The sequence below is a fragment of the Macaca thibetana genome, chromosome 7 (genome assembly GCF_024542745.1).
Source record: "Macaca thibetana thibetana isolate TM-01 chromosome 7, ASM2454274v1, whole genome shotgun sequence".
Classification (NCBI taxonomy): Eukaryota; Metazoa; Chordata; class Mammalia; order Primates; family Cercopithecidae; genus Macaca; species Macaca thibetana.
The window spans coordinates 127,883,861-127,900,296 of NC_065584.1; the positions used below are offsets into that span (position 1 = coordinate 127,883,861).

General features: G+C 40.1%; 1 protein-coding gene across 5 annotated transcripts in view; it reads right to left on the bottom strand.

Annotated features, from left to right (window-relative positions):
- Positions 1-16,436, bottom strand: part of TP53BP1 (tumor protein p53 binding protein 1) — a 112,446-nt gene that overhangs the window by 22,106 nt on the left and 73,904 nt on the right. For all 5 annotated transcript variants that reach the window (XM_050799343.1, XM_050799342.1, XM_050799341.1 and 2 more), the window contains 3 exons: positions 13,735-13,827; positions 6,995-7,478; positions 2,817-2,969 (listed from right to left, as the gene is read on the bottom strand). In XM_050799343.1, the coding sequence (XP_050655300.1) occupies positions 2,817-2,969; positions 6,995-7,478; positions 13,735-13,827 (730 nt within the window). The remainder of the gene's footprint in view (positions 1-2,816; positions 2,970-6,994; positions 7,479-13,734; positions 13,828-16,436) is intronic.

Here is a 16,436-nt window from a genome sequence, read left to right on the forward strand (position 1 = left end):
TGACCTTGGACTTCCCAGCCTCCTAGACCATAAGAAATATATTTCTTTTATTTATCAATTACCCAGTCTCAGGTGTTTAATAGCAACAGAAGACAGACTAAGAGAGTGTTTTGTGTTTCTCCAACTTATTTATGACCATGGAATCTTTTCCTTCCATCAAACTGTCTAAGAGGCCTGCTGTTTCCAGAAGTATACTTTAGAAAGCACCATATAAAATATTAAATGGGCCTAGCACCGTAGCTCATGCCTGTAATCCCATCGCTTTGGGAGGCCAAGGCAGGAAGATTGCTTGAGAATAGTGTTCAAGACCAGTCTGGGCAACACAGTGAAACCTCATCTCTACAAAAGATACAAAAATTAGCAGGTGTGGTGGTGTGTGCCTATGGTCCCAGCTACTCAGGAGGCCGAGGGGGAGGCTCCCTTGAGCCAGGAGGTCAAGGCTGCAGTAAGCCGTGATTGCACCACTGCACTCCAGCCTGGGCAATCCAAACATAAAAATAAAAAATGTATTTTAAGAAATGAAGTAATGTGTTTAACACTTAATGTAGTGTACTAGGCAGAGAGTTTAATATGGACTACAACAGTTACAAAAATTTTCATGAAGGCAAACTGCTTTTCATAATTTCTCCAGAATAGTAATAACATGAAAAAAGTTCCATGAACAAAAATCTTTTTAAAACATTTTTTAAATGGAGATAAAGCAGTATTTTAAAAGAATTATTTCTGGGATTTGGTATACACAAAGAATAAAAAACAGGCCAGGCGCAGTGGCTCATGCCTATAATCCCAGCACTTTGGGAGGCCAAGGCAGATCACTTGAGATCAGGAGTTTGAGACCAGCCTGGCCAACATGGTGAAATCCCCTCTCTACTACAAATACAAAAATTAGCTGTGCATGGTGGCACACACCTATAATCCTAGCTACTCAGCAGGCTGAGGCAGGAGAATCGCTTGAACCCAGGAGACAGGGGTTCCAGAAGGCTAAGATGGGGCCACTGCACTCCAACCTGGGCAACAGAGTAAGACTCTGTGACAAAAAAAAAAGGGAATAAAAAACAATTTCTCAATGAGTGCCTGTAAAACCGATGAAATCTGAATAATCTCTGGATAGTAAAACAAACAAACAATTCCTCAAACTAACATCAAATGTTATCCGACATGAAGGCCACAATAGCCCACTGAACAATAGCAATAATATATTCTATTTAATAAAATTATATACTAGAGTTTAACTCTCCCTGAGTTCAACCTCCTACATGGCCAGCAGATAGAATTAAAAGAAAGTATCTGGGTAAAGGAAGAAAACAGTTGTGCCTTGCTGGGCGCAGTGGCTCACGCCTGTGATCCCAGCACTTTGGGAGGCCGAGGTGGATAAGAGCACAAGGTCAGGAGTTCAAGACCAGCCTGGCCAAGATGATGAAACTCTGTCTCTACTAAAAATACAAAAATTAGCCAGGCACAGTGGCGAGTACCTGTCATCCCAGCGACTCGGAAGGCTGAGCCAGGAGAATCGCTTGAACCCGGGAGGCAGAGGTTGCAGTGAGCTGAGATTGCGCCACTGCATTCTAGCCTGGGTGACAGAGCAAGACTCTGTCTCAAAAAAAGAAAAAAGAAAAGAAAAGAAAAAAAGAAAATAGCTGTGCCTCTTACCAACTAATAAAATGGTTCCCAGATCTTAACATATACCAACAAAGGTCCCAGATCTTTAATTCTAGAAAATTTGTCTAACCTCTCTCATTATTAGATGTAAACAAAGTCAGCATATTTTGCCATTCAATATAACAAATAGTTACTAAATGCCAATACTGAGTTGACATTTGTAACTAGTCTGTAATGAATCCCACTAAAAAACAAAGGTGCATTTCTTACCAGCACGTCTATGACCACACACAGATAGTGACAAAGAACAGAATGAGTAGACATGAAAATATGTGAGAAAACACAGGTAGTTAAACACAGTGTGCTAAACTTCATTTGAGTTTCTAAGGATTTAAAATAATACATACAATCTTTATACATGAGAGAGATTTATCAATCTCTTCTTTACAGAAAAGGAAAGCATGATGGGACTCATTAACTAACCAATGGTCAAACAGCAAACCTACGGTTGGGGAAAGCTTTAGAAAGCAGGAAGTCTAATTTCTAACCCTGTTCTTCTATCTCTGGTAATAAAAAGATGAAGAAAAACAAAGTGTTGCACAGGAAAGGGGGAGGGGGTAGAGAGTCAAGAGGCGGGCGGATCACAAGGTCAGGAGATCGAGACCACGGTGAAACCCCGTCTCTACTAAAAATACAAAAAATTAGCCGGGCGCGGTGGCGGGCGCCTGTAGTCCCAGCTACTTGGGAGGCTGAGGCAGGAGAATGGCAGGAACCCGGGAGGCGGAGCTTGCAGTGAGCAGAGATCGCGCCACTGCACTCCAGCCAGGGGGACAGAGCGAGACTCCGTCGCAAAAAAAAAAAAAAAGAAATGTGGGGTCGGGGACAATGGCTCATACCTCTAATCCCAGCACTTTGGGAGGCCAAAGAAGGAGGATCACTTAAGCCTAGGAGTTCAAGACGAGTCTGGGAAACACAGTGGGACCTTGTCCCTCCAAAAAATAAAATTAGCCAGGCTTGGTGGTTCGTGCCTGTAGAACCAACTACACGGGAGGCTGAGGCAGGAGGATCACTTGAGCCTGGGAGGCAGAGGCTGCAGTGAAACAAAATCATGCCACTGCATTCCAGCATAGGTGACAAAGTGAGACCCTGTCTCAAAAAAAAAAAAAAAAAAAAAAAAAAAAAGAAATTTGCCACACAGACTCAAGAGTATATATTACCTCAGTTACTTTTCTTTCTACTTCTGTTCCATCCACATAATACACATCTGTAATGACACGAGTGACAAGTGTGCGTACTTCCCGGATTGTTCTCATGTGACGATGTAAGACATGGCCATGTGGAGGCTGAGGCATATCAAACTCTTCTTCTCCCTATGACAGAAGATAGAGAACATGAGCACAGGTCTCACTGGAAGCTGTCAAAATCACAAATCTTATGCTTCATGATGAGAACTGTTTAGAGGTTCCATGAATCTAGTGTGACAGAATCTTTCAACTGTTTTGTTTTATCCACCTATAGATAAGACCAGGGATGGATCAATTGTATAGCCAGAGGCTAAGAGAAGTTTGTATGAGCATGACCTAAAATGACCTCTTTTTGTCGAAATCAAAATCATTACACCTAGTACTTATATCTATGGACATTCAGGTGAACTTTTGACCCCTAAAAGTTCATTATTTTTAAACCATATTTCTTCTAATTCTGATGCTACCTTGCAAATGAGTAAACAAGCTAACATTTAAATCAACAGCTCTTTAGATAAAAGGAATGCACTCTTTAATCTTTTACATAAAACCAGAATGATGTATCTGTTAATCTCAGTTTATGTGTTTTCCCTGTATTAAAGTGAAAACCACAGTTCATTACCTAAAACAATGTACACTGATCTCTCCTAGAATTAAATATAAAATATTTCATCTATTCCAAAGAACAGATTATGACTAAAGAGTTGAGCTAGTGTCCAGAAATGGAAAAATTAGCAAATTAAGATTTTATATCTAGTTCTACTACAAGAGTAATGTAGGGTTAAATAAGACCCTACATTTTTATGATAACTATATTAAATAATAATACTTAGGCGGACTGAGCTTCTTTCATTCAAAAAACATTAGGCAAATATTTATCAAACAACTTAAGGGTGCCAGGTACTATACTAGACAAATAACTGCTGGAAAATTCAGGACAGGTAAAATTCATTCAACACTTCTGAAAAAATTCAAAGGCATTATTTCTTATTTACAAAAACAAAAAACTAATAACTACTGCTATTCAAAAGAATAACTGAGTTAACTTATATAGTATCCAGCTTCATTATTTCTTGTTCATAATTTTCTATTTACAGACAGCCCGAGTTCATACTTTACTCAGATCTGGATAATTTTTAGAGGATAACTTCTTAGCAAATTAGATCTTAAAGCCCTATTTACCACCTCTAATCATTAGTTAGTTTGAGACTTTCGGCCTTTATTATCTGGGACCTGCCTGTGGCTAATAAAAAGTGCTAGAATTTCAGTCCTGTATTTCTGAAAAAATACACGTTTTCTAATAACAACTGTATCACATTTTTTCACATCTTTATCCTCCCTCCTACACCCCACTGGCTCTGTAATTCTGAAGAGAAATTGCACACTTTTGCCTCTCACCTTATCTCCCCTCAGGTAGGCTGATTTTACTTTCAGCATTCACTATCAAAGTAGTCAAGTCTTTAAAAAGAATTATACATACAAATGCAATAATGGTAATTCTGCATTTTTTTCCTGACATGTGGTAGTAATTTACCAAAAGCTTTCAGTAATTTATCGGAATAATCCCCACTCCAGTTTCAACCTGGAAACTGGCAGAGGTGAAATATTTGCTAAAATGGAAATATGTAAATTATGTGAATAGTTATAAGTAATATCAAAGGCATGGAATGCTACTCATCAAATTATTCAAAATAGTTCTACATACACAACTCTGTCTAATGAATGGTTAAAGCACAGGTCAGTCCCACCTCAATCATCAGGGTACCCACGCATGGGAACTGTGACAGCCTGAACTTCCTGCCTGCACACACAATCAGACTATTCCCCACTACAGAGAAAGTCTAAAAGGTTTTAGGGCTTTACATATTCCTGAAACGCAGCCAAGAAGCTTCCCTGTATTCTTCCAATTACAACAGCCATACGAATGATCACTGCAAGACAGACATTTAAGCGTGTCTGAGAGAATAAGGAGAAAAGGTAAAGAGGGCAGGTAAAAAGAAAGCTATGCTTATTCTCTTCAAATACTTTTCTGAAAAGAGGTGTCTGTAAAATAAAAAAAATTGATGATCTTACCACCATTAAGGGAAGGAAACAAAATGAAAATAAAACCACACTTTCCCTTCCACCTGGTTCCATGTTCTTTTTGACATATAAATGAAAATTTCAGGAGTATCAAAGTAGGCTGCCTATGCTTTTCCACTAGCACTAGCCTATGTCCTATCTACAATGAAGGGATTTTTAAAAAGCACTGACACTTGGAAAACTTGCATACAGCCTTTCTCATTTGCTAACCTCTCTTCAAAAGATGGCACACCAATTTCAATTTCTGTTATTCTATACACCATCTATATATTTTTAGTATGGTAAAATCTGCATAACATAAAATTTAGCACTGTCTTGAACACAATGCTCATATGCCATATGTACCATAGGTGTTCAATAAATAAGAACTGTATATTATGTTTACAAAACAAACAACTTGGACAATTGGAATGAGAGGCACATCAATAACGAAGATTTCCTAAGTAGATCCCAAATGAAGATAATCTACCACAGCAACTGAAAAGACAGTTTGACCACTACAATATCTCTGATTATCTGAGGGAGATATGTGCCAAGACCCCCAGTGGATGCCTGAAACTGCAGAAAATATCAAACCCTATACACTACGTTTCTTCCTATACATACAGACCCATAATATTTATAAAACAGGCACAGAAAGAGATTAATAACTAATAATAAGATAAACTATAACAATATACTGTTCACAATTTCATGGACAGATTTGTTCTTACCATAGATTTTAGTAACTTCAGCATATGATATTTTTTTTCTTTCCTTATTAAAACCTTTTACCTTTTCACTTAGAGGAAGCACTTTATGACTTCTCTGGCATATTCAGATTGTCGGCATCACTACTCTCAAACTTTGGGGTGAGAGTAAAACAAGGGTTACTTGAGCACAAGCAATGCAATACCATGACAGCTGATCTGATAACCACGACAGCTACTAAGTCATTAACAGGCAGGGAGCATATATAGCACATGGATACGCTAGAAAAAGGGAGGATTCATATCCTAGCCAGGACTAAGAGGGGCAGCACTTGATTTTATCACGTTACTCAGAACAGCACACAATTTGAACCTTATTATTTCTAGAATTTTCCATTTAATATTTTTGGACTGCAGCTGACCATGGACAACTAAAACCACCAAGAAAAAGAAACCACTGATGAGCGGAGACTACTGTTTACTAGTAACTTCCGAATTTTCTCTGCCATGGATCCCACTCTGCCACTCAATGAAATGTTGTGAACTTCTATGTATTTGTTAACACATACATTTCTACAACTTCTTTTTATCTACTCAATTTTTTTTTTTAAGAGACAAGGTCTCACTATGTTGCCCAGTCTAGTCTCAAACTCCTGGGCTCAAGTAATCATCCCACCTGGGCCTCCAAAAGTGCTGGGATTTCAGGCATGTGCCACCATGCACAGCCACCTACTTAATTTTTACTAGTACCAATACTTCCCCAGTCTATTCCCTGGAACCTGGTATTCCTCCAGCCTCACTTTCATCAGCCCCAATCCTTTTCCTCACATTAGCTTCTAGTTTAGCTTCTCTTCTGCAGTTCCCAGTCACCTGGGGACTTTTCTCCATCTCTCTCTATTCCTGTTACCATTCTTTCTGTTTCATATACTGAAATACACTATTCTTCATGCTGCCTCTTTCCCCTTTACCTTCTACTCTCTGAATTCCTGAGAACCATGATGAAATAGACTTAAGGGAGAAAAAATTAGATCTGATGGTTAGAAGGGAAGATAAAAAATTATGGAGAAGGAAATGAGTGAATGTAGAAGAGTATTACAGGAATAAACCCAGGCTGAATCTCTGGCTTTCTCCTCCAGTAAAGACCTACCTAAAAAACTGTAGCAATACTACATTTTCCCTAAAAGACTATCTAATGACTATAGCTACCCACAATTTCACTACCATATCTATATCTTGGAAAAGTTGTTTTTGTCTTTTAATCACTGTTCTGTCCAAAACGTTCAAGAATTGTCATTAAGTAGACATGCCACAACTTAAATTCTCTGAGAATCCTGAAAGTCAAAAACAGGGCCTCTGATGTACCCTAGTATGTTCTCTCACCTGGCTATGGAGCGACTCTGTATCATCCCCAGAAGCACTGACTGGTTTCTCACCACTCCCCCTCTCAGTCTGAACTGTGGCATCTTGCTTTCCACAGCTCTGGTCCACTGTACTGGTCCCCTGCTCACACACATTCTTTATAGTCTGGGTTGCTGCTGAAACAGTTTCTGGGACCCTCAGGGAACACTCCATGGTTTGGATTCCTATGTTATTTTGGCTGGGCCTTTCAATCAAGGCCTTACTAGGATTTTCCTGATTAGTATTCCGTCCTTCTTTCTGGTCTTCTAGCACATCTGTCACCATTGCCTCTCCTTGAGGACTGGATGGCCCTTGTATGACCATCTTCTGGGAAGCAGGAGAAACAGGGTCCTTGACAGGACTAATGGGCTTCATAGGCTGTTGACTCTGCCTGATTGTACGGTCACCCTCCAATTTTTCTTTCTCCTCTTCTCCTTGAGAACTTGGAAAGTGGAGCAAGTTCCCCCTGAAAATGCAACATATAAAGAAGCCATGTCAATTAAGCAAGTGTATGTGTGAATGTGTGTGTGTGTGCGCGTGTGTGTGTAGTGGCAAGGGGGGAGCCATATTTTGACAATTTGAGAAATATAAGGAAGGGAGAAATTCAGGTAGTCAAGCATTATCACCTTTGGAGGCCTCTCATTATAATTTCACTCCTGTAAAAAACATAACGGTAGATTGGAATAATTCCAGCATGATGATAAAAGAGTCATAAAATTTCTTCCCATCACTAGCTATGAACTCTGAAACTTGATGCAGGAAAATGAAGTAAACAAAAAGATGTAAACCCATTACTGAAGTCATAGACAATGAAGGGCAACTTAGAGATCTATTTTGAAAAAAGATCAATTAGGTCAAGATGTCTTATCTCGCCTTATGAATGGTTCTAACATTCCTTAACTGACTCCTAACATTCTAGATACTGTTTATCCCCCCGACCAATATTTTTAGGACAGAAAATCTGATTTATAAAGGATAAAGCTGTAGGTAGATTCTAGTTTTGTCAGCTATACTGATATATCTACAACTAAACATTTCAGAATGAATTGTTTCTCAAAGACAGTTCTCAAGATATAGCCAATTACTTTTCATAAGTCATCCCATTTGGGTATCAGTGATTTGTTCCTTTATTCCACAAGCATTTGCTGAATGTGTCCTACAAACCACATACCATGATTTCTGAAGTGACTACGAGCTTTCTTAAATATCCCTAACAGGCCAGGCGTGGTGGCTTACACCTGTAATCCCAGCACTTTGGGAGGCCAAGGTGGGTGGATCATGAGGTCAGGAGATCAAGATCATCCTGGCTAACACAGTGAAACCAAGTCTCTACCGAAAATACAAAAAATTACCCGGGCGTGGTGGTGGGCGCCTGTGGTCCCAGCTACTCGGGAGGCTGAGGCAGAAGAATGGCGTGAACTCGCGAGGCGGAGCTTGCAGTGAGCCGAGATCGCGCCACTGCACTCCAGTCTGGGCGACAGACCAAGACTCCGTTTCAAAAAAAAAAAAAAAATCCCTAACAATTCTCCAGAACAAAAACATCCAGGCTAACTCCAAGTCAACAGAAATTTGACGTTCATGTCTTATTCATTTTTATATTTAAAACACCTAACTCACAGCTTAATATAAAATAGATGCTTAATACATGTACTTTGAACAGAAGACTAAATGTTCTCTGAATCAATTAATTGTAAAATCTACTCAGATTAAATCAACATAATGCAGTTTTAGGCTCCATTACATGTACAACAGCCAGAATAAAGATAAAAGGAATCCATTCTGAACTGACCAAGCTAAGACCACATCTGGAATATCTGTTTCAGTTCTGGGCATGACAGTTTACAAAGCATAAACTGTAGATAAACCCAGAAGGTAACACGAAGGATGATAAGGGGCCTAGAAACCATGTCATATGTTGATTTAAGTATGTGGCCAGAAAAAGAGTTGGGGCTGTCTCCTATTTGACAGAAGCTCTTATCCTTAGGATCTCAGCTTTCCTAGGTAGATACAGTAAAGGAAGCAGGAAGTGCTCTTCAGGGATTGCTCTGCTCTAGATCTTGAAGGAAAAGGAAAAAAGTTTCTGAGGTTTCTATATTGTTTATCTCAGCCTACCAGAACAGGAGCTCAAAGAGGGATTTGGAATAGAGTTCTAGCCAAGAAGAGCTTAGTATATATACATTTGGTCGTTACAGTTTGTGTCCTATCCCTCAGGAACCTCAACTGAATGAAAATATATGGTCCAATGAAGAAGAAGTAAGAACATGACCACCAGGAGACACCTACCATGAGTAGCACTTACCTTTTTTTTTTTTTTTTTTTTTTTTTGAGACGGAGTCTCGCTGTGTCTCCCAGGCTGGAGTGCAGTGGCGTGATCTCGGCTCACTGCAAGCTCCGCCTCCCGGGTTCACGCCATTCTCCCGCCTCAGCCTCCCAAGTAGCTGAGACTACAGGCGCCCGCCACCACGCCCGGCTAGTTTTTTGTATTTTTAGTAGAGACGAGGTTTCACCACGTTAGCCAGGATAGTCTCCATCTCCTGACCTCGTGATCCACCCGCCTCGGCCTCCCAAAGTGCTGGGATTACAGGCTTGAGCCACCGCGCCCGGCCAAGCACTTACCTTTTATGAGGTTTATAAATGTTCATATATGTAAGATATTGAGCACAGCAGATAATCAATATTAGATGTTTAAGACAATGCAATTAAAGAGACTTAGTTCACCTTCAGTATCAACTAAATATTCATATTTAAATCTTTAAGACATCTAACATACCAATGGCTGAGCAAGGAGGAAAGGATTCAAAAGCCAGAAGAGCCAGGACTCGATTTTAGGAATTCAATTATTGTTGTTTCCTATCCTAAACAAGCTTATAAATTTTAACTCATGCTACAGACTAAATGTCTATGTCCTCTTCACCCCAAGACTCATATATTAAATCCTAGCCCCCAAGGTGATGGTATTAAGAGGAAGAGCCCTCAGGAAGTGTCAGTGCCCTTATAAAAGAGACCTCAGAGAGCTCTCTTGCCCCCAGCTGCCATGTGAGAACAGCTGTCTATGAACCAGGAAGCAGGCCCTCACCAGACACCAAATCTGCCACTGATTTGATCTAGAACTTCTCAGCCTCCAGCAATGAGAGAAATAAATTATTTTGTTTATAAGCTACCTGGCCTATGGCAGCTTGTTGTAGCAGCCCAAAGAGACTAAGATACCTCAGAAGCTATTTATTCAGGTTAGAATATCTGAATGGAATTTTACTTCTACAGCAATTCAATAAATTATAAGAAGTGCCATACCTCTGTCCCTCTCCATTAGTTCCAGCTATGCAATTCTACTCTGGTCACTATATACCACACTTAGAAACTGATGCTAAGAAAGTAAATTTTAGGCTGGGCACAGTAGCTCACGCTAGTAATCCCAGCACTTTGGGAAGCCAAGACAGGTGGATCACCTGAGGTGAGGAGTTCGAGACCTGCCTGGCCAACATGGCAAAACCCCATCTCTACTAAAAATACAAAAAAATTAGCCAGGCATGGTGGTGTACACCTGTGGTCCCAGCTACTTGGGAGGCTGAGGCAGGAGAATCCCTTGAACCTGGGAGGTGGAGGTCGCAGTGAGCCAAGATCACCCAACTACACTTCCAGCCTGGATGACAGACCAAGACTCCATCTCAAAAAAAAAAAAAAAAAAAAAAAATTAACCCAAATTGAAATAGGAAAGAATACATCTCCATATTTAACAAATGTCTAACTATTCTACTCTGAGTGTAGCTATGTTTATGAGGCATCTGGAATCAAATACAGCTAGATCCCCAGGTCTCTGCTCCACCAAGGTTAAACAGTATCACCAACATCTTGGCACCTCTATTTTAAAATGCTTTAATAAAAAAGCAAGGCAATTCAATGACATCAATAAATTCAGTAATAGCTGGGTCATTACTACACCACTTTTAAAATCACATGATTTCAGATCATCTGATTCCCAAGAATATCAACAAGCTCACACTTATTCAGAATGCCCATTTAAAGCATTGACATATTTATTTTAAATATTTCTTTCAATAATGAACATAGAAATTTAGAAATTATGCTACCTATTACTTTTTTTTTTTTTTGAGACAGAGTCTTGCTCTGTCACCCAGGCTGTAGTGCAGTGGCACCATCTTGGCTCACTGCAACCTCCACCTCCAGGGTTCAAGTGATTCTCATGCCTCAGCCTCCAGAGTAGTTGGGACTACAAGTATGGACCACCCCACCTAGCTAATTTTTGTATTTTCAGGAGAGACGGGTTTTTACCATGTTGGCCAGGCTGGTCACTAACTCCTGGCCTCAAGTGATCACCCCTCCTCATCCTCCCAAAGTGCTGGGATTACAGGCGTGAGCCACCCCATCCAGTCTTTTTTTTTTTTTTTTTTTTAAAAGACAGAGTCTGGCTTTGTCACCCAGGCTGGAGTGCAGTAGCACACTCTTGGCTCACTATAACCTCCACCTCCTGGGCTCAAGCCATCCTCCCACCTCAGCATCCCAAGTAGCTGGGACTACAGGGATGCACCACCAAACCTGGCTAATTTTGTACTTTTGTAGAGACGAAGTTTCACCATGATGCCCAGGCTGGTCTCCAACTCCGGAGCTCAGGACATCCACCCATCTTGGTCTATCAAAGTGCCACCTGGCTAAATCATGCTACTTATATCACTATTAGTGATATACCTACTGACAAAATATTATCACATTGTCTAATTAGAAAATCACTGAATTTTAGAGGTGAAAGATACTCATTTCATAATGAAAATACAGGTTCTTTTCCATTGCCATTACTTCTCTACACTAAATATAAGAATCATATATTCCATACAAGATACTTTTTTTTTTTTTTTTTAAAGACACGGTCTCACTCTGTTCCCCAGGCTAACGTGCAGTGGTGAGACCACAGCTCACTGCAGCCTTGACCTCCCAGGTTCAACCAATCATCCCACTTCAGTCTTCCAAGTAGCTGGGACCACAAGCGCATGCCACCACATCCAGCTTTTTTTTTTTTTCTTTTTTTTCTTGGTACAAACAGGGTCTCACTATGTCACCCAGGCTCATCTCGAACTCCTGGCCTCAAGTAATCCTCATGCTTTGACCTCCAAGTGCTGGGATTACAGGGGTGAGCCATCGTGGCTGGCCACCTCCTTAATTATTTATATAGAGAAAAAGGGCCTGTAACTCAAAACTTTTTTCCTGCCTCAGAACTGTTCTAAGAGATTATGGAGTAAATAAATTTTGGGGCTAAGCACAGTGGCTCGTATCTGTAATTCTAGCACATTGGGAAGACGAGGCAGGAGGATCACTTGAGCCCAGGAGTTTGAGACCAGCCTGGGCAACATACTGAGACCTCGTCTCTACAAAAAGTTTAAATAAAAAAAAAATTAGCCAGACACAGCAGCATATGCCTGCAGTCCTAGCTACTCAGGGGGTTGAGGCAGGAGGATTGCTTGAGCAAAATCGCTTGCACAAAAATTAGTTTGAGGCTGCTGTGAGCTACTACTGCACCACTGCACTTCAGTCTGGGTGACACAGTGAGATCCTGTCTCTAAAAAGAAAAAGAAATTACGGAAAAATTAATTCCATCAAGTCTGAAAAACTTTAAATTTGGGATGTTAAACATCTCATATTTTGCTCTGTGGGAAACTAAGGAGAAATAAAAAGTCTGTTAAAAGTAAACATGATTTCCAAAATAAGAAAAACTAATCTAAGAAATGCAGAATTACATAAATTATTTTCATAGGTAGGGCACGGTGGCTTACACTTGTATTCCTAACACTTTTGGATGCCAAGGTGGGAGGACTGCTTGATCCCAGGAGTTTGAAACCAGACTGGACAACATAGTGAGAAGCCATCTCTACAAAGAATAGAAAAATTAGCCTGTATGGTGGCATATGCTTGTGGTCCTAGCTAGTTGGGAGGCTGAAGCCCAGGAGGTAAAGGCTTCAGTGAGCCATGTTCACGCCACTTCACTCCAGCCTGGTGACAGAATGAGACCCTATCTCAAAATAAATAAATACATTTATGAAGACAGTAATTTCAAATTGATACAACTGGCAGATAAAGACAAAAATGTGTATCTATAAAATATTTAACAAAATTTCTCATGATAGCTCATGAATCCATCCAGAATACATCATAGTCCCACAAGGTATAAAAAAAAAAAAAAGGTAAGCTAAGCTCACAAAATAGTAGCAGTATATCTTAGTCTGTTTTCTGCTGCTATAACAGAATTCCCACTAGACTGGGAAATTTATAAAAAGAGATTTACAGGATTTGGCTCATGGTTCTGAATGCTGAAAAGTCCAAGGACATGGCACCAGCATCTAGATGGCCAGCTGGTGAGGGCCTTCTAGCTGCATCGTAATACGATGGAAGGCATCACATGGTAAGGGTGCATGCAAGAAGGTGGAAAGAGGGCCAAACAGACCCTTCAGTCTTTTATAATTAACCCATGCTCACCGTAACAGCCTTGATGCATTCATATGGGCAGTGCCCCCATGGCCTAACCTCTTTTTAGTGTGTGTGTGGTCAACTTCTGTAGCTTTATACCACTAATTACCTCTCAACACTGTTGCACTGGGGGTTAAGCTTCCAACACATGCCACATTCAAACCATAGCACAGCACATATTAGGATTTGGGCACCAACCATTTTGTGAACCAACGGAGCCCAAAAGATTCTATAAAAATAATGCTTACCTGATGGGTGCAGTGGGGGGATCCTCACTTCCAGCCTCATTCTCTTGCCTGACTTCACAGATACAGCTAAACACAGACATGGTCTTCTGGGGACTAAGACAATATATTAAAGCAATATATTGTTAGTTTTGAAAAGAAAAGTACTTTTGGAGAGTATCCTTTTATGCACAGAGGAAATAAAATGCTTTCTCTGCATATCAAACTCCAAATCACCTTACACCAAAATGCAAATTCTCCATATTTGTTTTGAATTAGCATAATTTAAAATTCTCAAGGAAGATTTACTGGAAATAAGGCGGACAGAGAACTGTATTAAATACCATAAAGATGCAATCAGCAAAATCCAGAATGTAGAAAACTATACAACAATCTGTACCTTCAACAAATAATTTGCAAGCAAGAGGCAAAAAAAAAAAAGAAAAAAAAAAAAAGACTGGAGGGGTACTCTATATTTTAAAAGACTTAAAGAGACACAATCAAATGCAATATGTGGACCTTATTTAGATCTTGAGTCAAACTGTAAAACACCATTTATGAGACAATCAGAGAAATCTGAACATTGAATATTTTATTATATTAAGGAACCACTGTCAATTTTTTAAAGTATGATAATAGTAATACGGTTAAGTTTAAAATAAGAATCCTTATCTTTTGGAGACAGCACTGAAGTATTTCAGATAAAATTATATAATGCTGAAATTATCTTCAAAATAATTCAGTAGGGAGGGGGGGTGCTGGAAATATAAATGAATCAAGACTGGCCATAAGAAATTTTTGCAACTGGATGATGAATACACAGCAGTCCATTATACTACTCTCTCTACTTTCGTATATGCTTGAAACCTTCTATAGTAAAATAGAGAAAAAGAAATAAAATGAGAAATAAGGTGACAGCAAGTAATCTGAACAGAGTACAGTTACTAACAACACTTAAAAGCTTCACGTAGGCTGGGCACGGGGGCTTATACCTGTAATCCTACCACTTGGGGAGGCTGAGCCAGGCGGATCACTTGAGCTTCAGGAGTTAGAGACTAGCCTGGGCAACATGACGAAACCCCATCTCTATTAAAAATACAAAAATTAGCCAGGCTTGGTGGCAGATGCCTGTAGTCCCAGCTCCTTGTGGGGTTGAGGCAGGAGACTGCTCGAGCCTGGGGGGTCAAGGCTGCAGTGAACTGTGATCGCACCACTGCACTGCAGCCTGGTTAACAAAGTGAGACCCTGTCTCAAACAAACAAACAAAAAAGCTCCACCTAAATGCAGATGAACCAAGGACCACTTCCAATATTGTGACAGAGCTTACTTTAGATTATCTGTTAGAGTGAACCCAATGGCAAACAAGTCAAAATCTTTTTAAATTCAGATTCTTACCTAGAAAATTTTCTTCACAACAATATCAAAAAATTCATCTCATTCTAAGATCCACCATTCCAACCCTCTGCTCAAAGGTTTTCCTTATTTTCTCCTCTCTACTTTCTACCCTGAGGGTTCTAGAAGCTTTAGCAACCCTCTGAATACGCATATGTACAGACTAATAACAACTTATTCCTGGCCAAAAATTCTGTTAAAGCCAAATGGACCAGATACACACTCCACTTTCTTCAGCTTCTAAGACTGCATATCATTAAAGGATTTTCAAATGAAAAAGGACTCTAAGGTACTTATCTTTCAGATTAAATATACAATAGCCTAGAGAGGAACTAATCTCCCTAAGACATAGCTAAGAACAGATCAAAAGACTTTGAAAAAGGTCAGAAACTCACAAGTGAGGAGTCACATTTAGTCCACAGGCCTCTTTTATTTGATATTTTATTTTTTAAAAATCCAGATTTCTTTTTAAAAACAAAGATGTGGCAACAATAAGTTTGCAGTCTCTCATGACGACTACTGGCTGGAGTTCAGTGGGGCACACCCTTTCACATGGACCATACATTCAGTTTGCCATTGTCCTCAACACTCTGTCTTGTACCTAACCACTTTAGTCATTTACAGTACCCGCCTAGCCTCTAATTGAAGAATTCTTGGTGGGGCATGGTGGCTCACATCTGTAATCCTAGCACTTTGGGAAGTCAAGGCAGGCAGATCACTTCAGCCCAGGAGTTCAACACCAGCCTGGGCAACATAGTGAAATTCCCATCTCTACAAAAAATACAAAAATTAGCCAGATGAGGTGGTGCATGCCTATAGCCCCAGCTACTCAGGTGGCTGAGGCAGGAGGATCGCTGGAGCTCAGGATGTTGAGGTCGCAGTGAGCCATGACCGCACCACTGTCCTCTAGCCTTGGCAACACAGCAAGATTCTGTCTCAAAAAAGAAAATAAAAAAAGAATTCTTGCCTATATTTCACCAACTGCTGTTAGTGTTTTCGTGCTTGATGACATGCCAGACACAAATGAAACAATTGTACCCTCACAGCCACCAGATGGCAAAGCTTACCAACCAAAACCTCAGTATGGGGTCATACTCGTCCTCAAAGCATTACAACATTCATGACAAAGCAAAAATAACCGCTCAACATAGTAGTTAATTTGGCAGGCAGAAGAGAAAATGACCTGAGGCTGCAGCTGAGTATGCGATTACAGAAGGAACAAGATCTGTAGCTATCTCGTTAATCCTTCTTTTTCTCATCAATTGGAACTACAATCCTGAGATTGTGGAGACTATTGTCTCAGCAACAGAAAAAAGTGGGGAGAGGAACTCTCA